Source organism: Strix uralensis, chromosome 11, assembly GCF_047716275.1.
Source record: "Strix uralensis isolate ZFMK-TIS-50842 chromosome 11, bStrUra1, whole genome shotgun sequence".
NCBI classification, from domain to species: Eukaryota; Metazoa; Chordata; class Aves; order Strigiformes; family Strigidae; genus Strix; species Strix uralensis.
In genome coordinates, this window is record NC_133982.1 from 3,146,037 (window position 1) to 3,156,326 (window position 10,290).

General features: G+C 64.8%; 1 protein-coding gene across 5 annotated transcripts; it reads left to right on the forward strand.

Moving 5' to 3' along the window:
- The first annotated feature begins 975 nt into the window (after positions 1–975).
- On the forward strand, positions 976–9,139 carry PARP6 (poly(ADP-ribose) polymerase family member 6). Of its 5 annotated transcripts, none has more exons than XM_074880854.1 (22): positions 976–1,064; positions 1,916–1,993; positions 2,126–2,220; positions 2,602–2,662; positions 2,774–2,864; positions 2,960–3,026; positions 3,290–3,439; positions 3,682–3,835; positions 4,250–4,303; positions 5,032–5,127; positions 5,215–5,307; positions 5,384–5,509; positions 5,612–5,677; positions 5,823–5,890; positions 6,525–6,573; positions 7,161–7,270; positions 7,366–7,438; positions 7,594–7,663; positions 8,030–8,109; positions 8,227–8,290; positions 8,448–8,532; positions 8,620–9,139. In XM_074880854.1, the coding sequence occupies exons 1-22, from the start codon at positions 1,062–1,064 to the stop codon at positions 8,720–8,722; spliced, it is 1,836 nt and encodes a 611-aa protein (XP_074736955.1). In that variant the 5' UTR covers positions 976–1,061; the 3' UTR covers positions 8,723–9,139. The 5 variants fall into 5 exon arrangements, 4 of the variants coding, with proteins under 4 accessions (XP_074736955.1, XP_074736954.1, XP_074736953.1 ...); XM_074880853.1 differs by having other exon boundaries at positions 7,158–7,270; positions 8,620–9,138; XM_074880852.1 differs by having other exon boundaries at positions 3,682–3,862; positions 8,620–9,137.
- The last annotated feature ends 1,151 nt before the right edge of the window (positions 9,140–10,290 follow it).

Consider the following 10,290-nt stretch of genomic DNA (forward strand, 5'->3'; position numbering starts at 1 on the left):
GCCGCGCCTCCCACAACTCCCACCGCCCCCAGCCGCTCCGGGGCGCTGGTGGGCCCCAAGGACTGGGGTCGGGGGCCCAGTCTCCGGGGCGGGCAGCGGTGCTGGGCGTTTTGGTGTGGTGTTGGAGGGTCCTGAGCCTCTAACTGCCCCCCCCCCCCCCCCTCGGGATGCTGGGGACGTTGGGGACCCAACGTGGATGCTCTGGAGTGGGACCGTGGGGAGACCGTGCTGGGGACATGGGGGACCCTGTGATGGGGCACTGGAGCTGTGTGGGGTCCCAACATGGGCACCCTGTGCCAGATCCACGGGGACCCTGGGCTGGGGACACGGGGGACCCCATGCTGGAGATGTTGGGGACCCTGTCCCAGGACCCCGGGGACCTTTTGCAGGGGACATTGGGGACCCATTACAGCTGCTCCGCACTGGGACCGTGGTGACACTGGGGACACACCACGCAGACCCTGTGTTGGGCTGTGGAGACACCGTGCCAGCCATGGGGGGACCCAAGGTTGCCACCCTGTGCTGGGACCGTGGGGACCCTGCCCTGGGGACACTGGGGACCCTGTCCTAGGCTGTGGGGTCACCGTGCCAGCCATATGGGGACCCAAGATGGCCACCCTGTGCCGGGGACTGGGGGGACCCTGAGCTGGGGCCTCGAGGACTCTGTACTGGGGACAGTGGGGACACTGTGGGGACACCCAACATGGCCACCTCATGGGGGACCTTATGCTGAGGACTGTGGGGACCCTGAGCTGGGGCTACGGGGACCATGGGGGTCCTGTACTGGGGACACTGGGGAGCCCCACTGGCCTCCTGTGTCCCCATTATGGCCACCCCGATTCCGGGGGTCCCAGTTCCCTGCTGGGGGGTACCAGGGGGTGTCAGGGGGTACCGAGGGTACCGTGGGGTGTGGGGGTCCCCACGGGTGACGTCAGCGGCAGCGTTGCCGGGTGACGGCGGTGGCGCCGGGGCCCGCGGTGGGGCCTGACGTCAAGGCCCGATGGCCGCCCGCCCGCCCGGCAGCATGGAGGCGGTGGCAGGCCCGGCCGGCCGCCGCTGAGATGGTGAGGGGGGTCCCACCGGCCGGGGGGGACGCGGGGGGCACGGGGACACCCCCCACACGGCCCGGCAGAGCGAGCAGGCCGCGGGGATGGGGGGGCCCGGGGAGGGCGGTGGGACGGGGCCTGCTCGGCGCGGGAGGCGAGAGGGGGGGCTGGGCCCCGGCATCCCCGTGTGTCCCTGTGTCCCCCGGCATGGCAGGGGGATGGGGCTGACGGGGGAGGACCCCCCCCTCGCGACTGGCTGGGGCCCCCCCGGCGGCTCCGTGTGCAGCCCCCACCCACTGCCACCATCCTGCTCCCCCCATCTCGCTGTTCCCCAATCCCGCTGTCCCCAACCTGCCCCCCCCAATCTGCTCCCCCATCCCACTCCCCCCGACCTGCTCCTCCATCCTGCTGCCCCCCATCCCACTGCCCCCCAAATTGCTCCTCCCACCCTACTGCCCCCATCCTACTCCCCCCAACCTGCTACCCCCATCCTACTGCCCCCGCCCTGCTGCCCCCAACCTGCTCCCCATCCCACTCACCCCCAAACTGCTCCCTCCAAATCATTCTCCCCAACCCGCTCCCCACAACCAGCTCCCCCAACCTGCTGCCCCCCAACCTGCTGCTTCCAATCTGCTCCCCAGAACCTGCTCCCCCCAGCCCTCTCCCCCCAACTCACTCCCCCTAATCTGCTCCCCCAACCCACTCCCCCCAATCCACCCCCAACCCTCTCCCCCATCCCCTTTCCCCCCAGTCCACCCCCTAACCCTCTCCCCTATAACCTGCTACCTCCAACCCTCTCCCCCCATCCCTGCTGCCCCCCAAACTTCTGCCCCTCCTAATCCGCTTCCCCCCAACCCTCTGCCCCCCAGGACCTCAAGGGCCAGTACTGGACGGACGATGACTCTGACGGGGACAATGAGTCCGAGGAGTTCCTCTATGGCGTCCAGGTAAGCGCCATGGGTACTGGGTCCCATGGGTGCCATGGGGGGGCTCAGGGACCCCCAGCCTGAGCCCAATCCTGAGCACGGGGCTGCAGGGAGGCTCTGGGTCTGACGGTGCCGGGGGGTGCTGTGCTGCAGGGGACCTGTGCCGCCGACCTGTACCGTCACCCACAGCTGGACGCCGACATCGAGGCTGTGAAGGAGATCTACAGCGAGAATGCCGTGGCCGTCAGGTGGGTGCACCCGCCGCCTGCCAGCCCCTGCACCCAGCTGCGCCATCCCTGGGCACCCAACTGTGCTGTACCCAGACACCCAGCCATGGCATCCCTGGGCCACCCAACCGTGGCATCCCCAGGGCACCCAGCTGTGTCATCCCCAGGGCACCCCGTTGTGGCATCCCTGGGCCACCCGGCCGTGGCATCCCCAGGGCACCTGGCTGTGGCATCCCCAGGGCACCCGGCTGTGGCATCCCAGTCTCAGGGGTGCACACACTTGATGCACGGGGAGCCCCACGTGCCCGTCACCGCCACACGAGCCTGCCCGCCTTGACACGGTGCGCAGGGGACAGCGGTTCCGACACCGTGCCAGCCTCACCCTGCCTCGTGTCTTCGCAGGGAGTATGGAACCATCGACGACGTGGACATTGACCTCCACGTGAACATCAGCTTCCTCGATGTGAGTCCCTGGGGTGCCCCCGCCAGCACTGGTATATGGGAAGGTCCCCAAATTTCCCTTCCCAGCTGGGGGTCCCCACGGCTGGGCCAAATCGTGGCTCTCCCTTGGCAGGAGGAGGTGGCAACGGCGTGGAAGGTGCTGCGGACGGAGCCCATCGTCCTCCGCCTGCGCTTCTCCCTCTCCCAGTACCTCGATGGCCCTGGTGAGTGGGGACGGGCAGGACGTGGTGTCCCCCTGTGCCCTCAGGATGGGCACAGCGGTGGCACTGATGGCTTGTCTTCCCCTCTCTCCACTCAGAACCGTCCATCGAGGTTTTCCAGCCGTCCAACAAGGAGGGCTTCGGGCTGGGTCTGCAGCTGAAGAAGTAAGAGCCAAAACGCGGTGGGCATCCAAGGTGGTGGGTGGGGTGGTCCAAGGGTTTTTCCCCAAAACCAGCCAGGTGCCACATGTCCCCACGCCACCACCTTTTATCTGCCACAAAACCCCGTGATGGGCTCGCCACTGGCTTTGCGTGGGGAAGAGGAGAAGCTGGGTGGCTCAGACCACCCAACCACCAGGCTCAGAGGGCACCGAAGCACCCATGGGTGCTGGCACCCCGCTCGGGCACCCATGCCACCTCTCTGCCAGGATCCTGGGCATGTTCACATCCCAGCAATGGAAACATCTCAGCAACGATTTCCTGAAGACCCAGCAGGAGAAGCGGCACAGTTGGTTCAAGACGAGCGGCACCATCAAGAAGTTTCGTGCTGGCCTCAGCATCTTCTCCCCCATCCCCAAGTAAGACCCTGACAGTGTCCCCAAGGGACCAACCCTCTGTCCCCTCACCCTGGGTGGCCAGAGACCTGGCACCATGCCTCAATTTCCCTACTCGCCCCTCGGATGTTGCTGCTCCCCACCAGAGCCCAAGGAGGTAGAGGTTGCTCCCCAAAACCAGCCAAAGGGGTGAACTCAGCTCTGGGTGACAGAGGAGTAGGGGACGGTGACAAACCGGGGAGCTCAGGGGGATTCTGTGCCCGCAGGTCTCCCAGCTTCCCCGTCATCCAAGATTCAGTGCTCAAGGGCAAACTGGGCATCCCCGAGGCTCGTGTCAACCGTCTGATGAACCGCTCCGTCTCCTGTACGGTGAAGAACCCCAAGGTGGAGGTTTTCGGCTACCCCCCCGCCAGCACCCAGGCAGGTGTCGCCCCCTTCAACATCCTGGTGGGTGCCTCCCCGCCTCGGGGTTTGCTTTCCTCTCCTTTCCCTTCCCAGATTCCTGGGGGCTGTTTGGGGGTCGGATCACTTGTCGTGGGGTGGTGGGACCCCCTTGGTTTGGGGGGAGCCCCTGCAGGGTTTCTCCCCTGCGCCTTGTCCCCAGCACCCTTGGGTGCTCGTGGGCGAGCTGGGACACCGGCCATGGGGTCCTGCAGGGTTTTACCCCCCTCTTGGTGCCACGTCCCTGCTGTGGCTGCGTCCCCAGGAGGGTGTTGGCATGTCAGGGGTCCCGCTGTGCCAGGGTGGTGTTCGGGGCTGCCGGTGCCGTGCAGAGGTGGGGGTGCGTGGGGGGAAGGGGATAACGCAGCTGGCTCTGCTCCGGCTCCGTCGCAGGTTGGCGGCCACTGCAAGAACGTCCCAACGCTGGAGTACGGCTTCCTCGTCCAGGTGAGTGTCCTGCATCCTGCTCAGCCCCATCCTGCTGCCCAGAGCATCCTTCCCAGAGCATCCTTCCCATGGCTCCACCTCCCTCTCAGCCCTGTCCCACTTCCCAGAGCATCATTTCTGCTGCCCCGTGTCCCACTCATCCCCATCCTGCTGCCTGGAGCATCCTTCCCGCTGCCCCACATCCCTCTCAGCCCTGTTGCACTTCCCAGAGCATTTCTGCTGCCCCACGTCCCACTCATCCCCATCCTGCTTCCCAGAGCATCCTTCCCACTGCCCCATGTCCCACTTATCCCCATCCCGCTGCCTGGAGCATCCTTCCTATGGCCCCACATCCCTCTCAGCCCTATCCCACTTCCCAGAGCATCCTTCCTGCTGCCCCACATCCCTCTCAGCCCCATCCCACTTCCCAGAGCATCCTTCCCACTGCCCCATGTCCCTCTCAGCCCCATCCTGCTTCCCAGAGCATCCTTCCCACTGCCCTATGTCCCACTCATCCCCATCCCACTGCCTGGAGAATCCTTCCTGTGGCCCCACATCCCTCTCAGCTCCATCCCACTTCCCAGAGCATCCTTCCCATGGCCCCACAACATCCCTCTCAGCCCCATCCCACTTCCCAGAGCATCCTTCCTGCTGCCCCACGTCCCTCTCAGCCCCATCCCACTGCCTGGAGCATCCTCCTGAGCGCGGTGGCCACCGTGGGGGCTGACTCCCACCATCCTGCCCCTCAGATCATGAAGTACGCGGAGCAGCGGATCCCGACGCTCAATGAGTACTGCGTGGTGTGCGACGAGCAGCACGTCTTCCAGAACGGCTCCATGCTCAAGGTGTGGTGACGGGGAGCAGGCAGCTATGGGGCTGTCACCTCGTGTCACTGTCCCTGACCCACCCCATGGCTCCTGTCCCCTCTGCAGCCGGCGGTGTGCACCCGGGAGCTCTGCGTCTTCTCCTTCTACACCCTGGGCGTCATGTCGGGCGCGGCGGAGGAGGTGGCCACGGGTGCTGAGGTAGGAGCGCACGCGGCGGGGTGACCCCGCCGTCCCCTTGGGGTGCCGTCCCTTCACCCCACGCTCTGTCCCCAAGGTGGTGGACCTGCTGGTGGCCATGTGTCGTGCTGCCCTGGAGTCCCCTCGCAAGAGCATCATCTTCGAGCCTTACCCTTCCGTGGTGGACCCCAACGACCCCAAAACACTTGCCTTCAACCCCAAGGTAAGCTCTGGGGGGCAACACTCCCCCATGCTGCGGGGTGATGGGGCCAGGGGGAGCCCCGAGGCCCCTCTGATGGCCACCTCTTCCCTGCCCCACCTGTAGAAGAAGAACTACGAGCGGCTGCAGAAGGCCCTGGACAGCGTGATGTCCATCCGGGAGATGACCCAGGTACACCGGCGTGGCCCCACCTGAGACCCCCCCTCCCCACTGCAGGATCTTTCGCCGGGGGGTGGAATTTTGGCACCGATCTCCATCTGCCCACAGTTGGGTGGGTGCCAGGGGTCCCCCCAACACCCCCTCTCACCTCTGCCAGGGGTCCTATCTGGAGATCAAGAAGCAGATGGACAAGCTGGACCCGCTGGCCCATCCCCTCCTGCAGTGGTAAGGCCAAGTGTGCTGCGGCCCCATCCCCCTGCCCCATGTCCCCTCCCTGCTGCCCCATGTCCCCTCCCCGCTGCCCCACGTCCCCTCCCCACTGCCCCACGTCCCCCAGGACAGGGCATTGGGGGTGGGGGGCAGGCAGGGATCCCCGGCACAACCCCATTGGCCCCTTCCTCCTGGGGGGTCATGACCATCCACTGGCTTCAGGGCAGGCTCTGTTGGGGCTCCTGGCTTGGCCTCACTCCCAGGGAAGCATGGGGCCACCCTGTCTGACCTTCCTCCACCTCCTCCTCCTCCTCTTCCTCTTCCTCCTCTTCTTCCTCCTCTTCCTCCTCCTCCTTCTCCTCCTTCTCCTCCTTCTCCTCCTTCTCCTCCTCTTCCTCTTCTTCCTCTTCTTCCTCCTCTTCCTCCTTCTCCTCTTCTTCCTCCTCTTCCTCCTTCTCCTCTTCTTGCTCCTCTTCCTCCTCTTCCTCCTCTTCCTCCTCCTCCTCCTCCTTCTCCTCTTCCTCCTCCTCCTCCTCCTCCTCCTTCTCCTCTTCCTCCTCCTCCTCCTCTTCCGTCTCCTCCTTCTCCTCCTCTTCCTCCTCCTACTCCTCCTTCTCCTCCTCTTACTCCTTCTCCTCCTCTTCCCAAGGATAATCTCCAGCAACAGATCCCACATCGTCAAGCTGCCTCTCAGCAGGGTAAGGGGCCTGGCCAGGCTCCAGGCGGGGTGTGGGTGCGGTGTGTGGGATGGAGGGTCTGGAATGGGGAATGTGGGCTGTGGGGTGTGGGATGGGGGATGTAGGATACGGGATACAGGATGCAGGCTATAGGATATGGGATGCAGGTTTTGGGGTGCGGGACATGGGGTATGGGATTGGGGTGTGGGATGTAGGATATGGGATGCGGGATGTAGGGTGTGGGTTGTGGGGTGTAGGGTATGGGATGCAGGACACGGTATGGGGTACAGGCTGTGGGCTGGAGGATGCGGGTTGTGGGGTGAGGAAGAGTATGGGGTGGGTGATAGAAGGGTCTGGGATGTAGGATGCAGCCTTTGGGATGGGCTCTGCAGCCTGTGAGACGTGGGGGGCGGGATATGGCGTATAGGATGGAGGGTATTTGATGGGGGCTGGGGGATGCCACGGGCCCTCCTGGTGAGCTCAGGCCAGCCAAAGCTGGGACGGACAAGGGGCCGGGCTGCCGTGCCTGATCTCTGTCTGTCTGTCTGCCTGTCCATCCTCTCTCCCTGCCGGCTCTGCCTTTGCTCTTCCCTTTCCCCTGGTAGCAGCTGAAGTTCATGCACACCTCCCACCAGTTCCTCCTGCTCAGCAGCCCCCCGGCCAAGGAAGCCCGGTTCCGCACTGCCAAGAAACTCTACGGCAGCACCTTCGCTTTCCAGTGAGTTGCTGGGGGGCAGCGGGAGCCCCCCAAAGCGGGCGCCGTGGGGCGGCTGCCGTGGGGCTGACGGCAGGGGGGGTGTTGTTTTTTTCCAGTGGCTCTCACATTGAGAACTGGCACTCCATCCTCCGCAACGGGCTGGTCAACGCTTCCTACACCAAACTGCAGGTAACGCTCCCCCGCGCCCGACACCCCTCCCCGGGGCAGGCAGGCAGGCAGGGAGGGATGCAGGCAGGCTGCCTGCAGAGGCCAGGCTGCCTCCGCCACCGTGCCCGAGCCATCGGGGTGATCCTGCCTCGCTCACCCTGGTGTTTTCCTGCAAGCTGCATGGAGCAGCCTATGGCAAGGGCATCTATCTGAGCCCCATCTCCAGTATTTCCTTTGGATACTCAGGTAAGAGGCTGCCTGCGCTGCCCAGTCCTGCCTGCGCTCCCACCCCTGCTCCCTGCATGGGCCTGGGGATGTCGGGAACGTGCTGCCTGGAGGAGCCGGGCGGGAGCAAGCAGCATCCTGCGTCTGTCCCACCTGTACCGGCCTCTTCCCAGCCAAGCTGGGGCTTTTCGATGCACCGGGGAATTAAAACCCCACCATTTTCTAGGCTCTGAAAGTGGCTGCGCCCACTTCTGGGGGGTTCCCAGGGTTCAACTGCAGGGCGGGAGCACCCAGCGTGGCCGTCCCTGTCTGTGGCATGCGTCCCCTGCGTCACCCCAGGGGTGTTCTCTGCCCGGGAGTGACAGCCACCGCCTCGCTTCTCTGCAGGGATGGGGAAAGGGCAGCACCGGATGCCTTCCAAGGATGAGCTGGTGCAGAGGTACAACCGGATGAACACCATCCCCCAGGTGACGGGCCGGGGGACACCGTGGGAGGATGGGGACGGGGACACGGCACCCAGGGGTGCTGGGGCTGGACTGTGCCGAGCCCGGTCGGGGAGGGTAACGCCGCTGCTCTCCCCACAGACCCGCTCCATCCAGTCCCGCTTCCTCCAGAGCCGCAACCTGAACTGCATCGCGCTTTGCGAAGGTGTGTGGGGACACGGGGAGGGGTTGGGGGGACAACGGGAGGGGACGGGCAGCACCCACAGCCCTGCCTCACTGGGCGGGTGGAGGAGGGAGGGAGGGTCCCCACGGCAGGCTGCGCCCAGCGTGGACCCCGCTCCGATAGCCCCTTCCCCCCGCAGTCATCACCTCCAAGGACCTGCAGAAACACGGCAACATCTGGGTCTGCCCCGTCTCGGACCATGTCTGCACCCGCTTCTTCTTTGTGTGAGTCCTGGGCTGCGCCCACCTCGCCAGCACCCATGGGACACCCCCCCCGGGACACCCCGTCACCCCCTTCTTCTCCCCTTCCAGGTACGAAGACGGCCAAGTGGGAGACGCCAATATCAATACTCAGGACCCCAAAATCCAGAAGGAGATCATGCGTGTGATCGGGACTCAGGTGTACACAAACTGAGTGGCAGCGGGGACCTCCCCGGGACCCTCCTGGGCGCCGAGCGGAGACCCCGGGTGAGGCCGGGGAAGGACGAGCGGGTTTGGAGCCTCCCGGGCAGGGCCGAGACGGGGGCTGACGCCGGCGGCTCCACCCTGTACATAAGGTGTCAAGCATCCAGCGAGCACCTGGAGGGTTTAGCGGTCCCTTGTCCCCTCCCCGTCCCGTCCCCCAGCGTCCCCGACCCTGTGGCAGCGTGGAGAAGGAGCTGCGGGGGCTGGTGGGGCCGGTGGCCGCCCCTCCTGGCGTTGGCAGTGACGGTGTTTTTATCGACGACGAGAAACTGAAGCAAAAAAAAAAACCCACCAAAACAAACCCAAAAAACGCAGGAAAAAAAAAAAAAAAAAGAGAAAAGGAATCTGTGTCAGTGTAATTAAAAGTATTTAAACAGCCTGGGGGAGTGGGGAGGGGATGGGATTGCGGGAAAAGGGTGGTAGGGAATCGATGGGGCTTTGGGAAGGGGACGGGCTGTGGGGAGGGGATCGCACCCCCATCACACCGTGGCAAAGGGATGGTGCTACGGAGCAGGGCCCACGCCACGGAGGAGGGAACGTGCCTCAGGGCTGGGACCACACCGGGGACACAGGCCCACACCGCGGGGACGGGACCCCGCCGGGAGCGGTGCCACGGCAGAGCCTCGCGCTTCGCTTCGGCCCAAGGTGTCCCAGTAATTACGCGGCCACGGAGTCGGTGCCGGCACGGCCACGTCCTTCCCAAAGGAGAACCCATGGGAGAAACCCCGGAAGCTGCCGGGTCTCAGTGCAGGGACCCCGGGAGGTGGCGGGGGGCTGGCAGAGGTACCGGGGTACCGAGGTTCCCCATGGTCCTGGGGCTCTCTGGGTCAGTCGCAGCACCACGAGGCCACGGCCATGAAATATCAGCCCTTAAGATACAGCAGCCCAAAGCCTCCTGGGGACACCAGCCAGTCCTGTGGGGACACAGGGGTCCCTTGCCAGGGGTTCAAGGGTCTCAGGGATTTAAAATAATACCCCACTCCAGCCCTTCGCCACCCCACTGGAGATGTGGGGGTTGGTTTCAACCAGGATTATATTAAAAAAATTAAGCATCATCTTTAAAATATCTTGGTTTAGGTACGGTCACCAGGTGAGACCTGACGAGCTTGTCACACCGGTGGGTGCACTCTCAGCGTCACCTCTGCAGTGTCCCCTGCCCTCAGGGGGTGACAGAGGGACCCCAACATCTACCCGCCACCGCTCATCCCGCACCAGCTGCTCGGTGTCCCCAAAGGCCACCCAAACCCGGGCAGGGGGGACACTGCGCAGGTGGCTGTTCCCTCATCACCTGCCCTGCTGCCCACCCCATTTTTTTTTTTGCTTAAATTTGTGGGTTTTGGGGTTTTTTCCCCCTTAAATAAAAAATAAATCGAGCCACTTTCCCCTGGCCCCGCCGTCGCACGCCTGCAGGTGTGGCCATGAGAGGACAGCCCGGGGGACACGCCAACATCTGCCACGAGCTCCCCCATCGCTCGGAAAGGACGGCGAAACCGCAGGGGCTGGGTCCTGCCCCCCTCC

Excerpts from the sequence above, each read along its gene's own strand:
- PARP6 (XM_074880851.1), top strand. Across the intron at positions 4,304-5,031 it reads AGTACGGCTTCCTCGTCCAG|ATCATGAAGTACGCGGAGCA; the intron begins GTGAGTGTCCTG and ends CCTGCCCCTCAG. Across the intron at positions 5,678-5,822 it reads CCATCCGGGAGATGACCCAG|GGGTCCTATCTGGAGATCAA; the intron begins GTACACCGGCGT and ends CACCTCTGCCAG.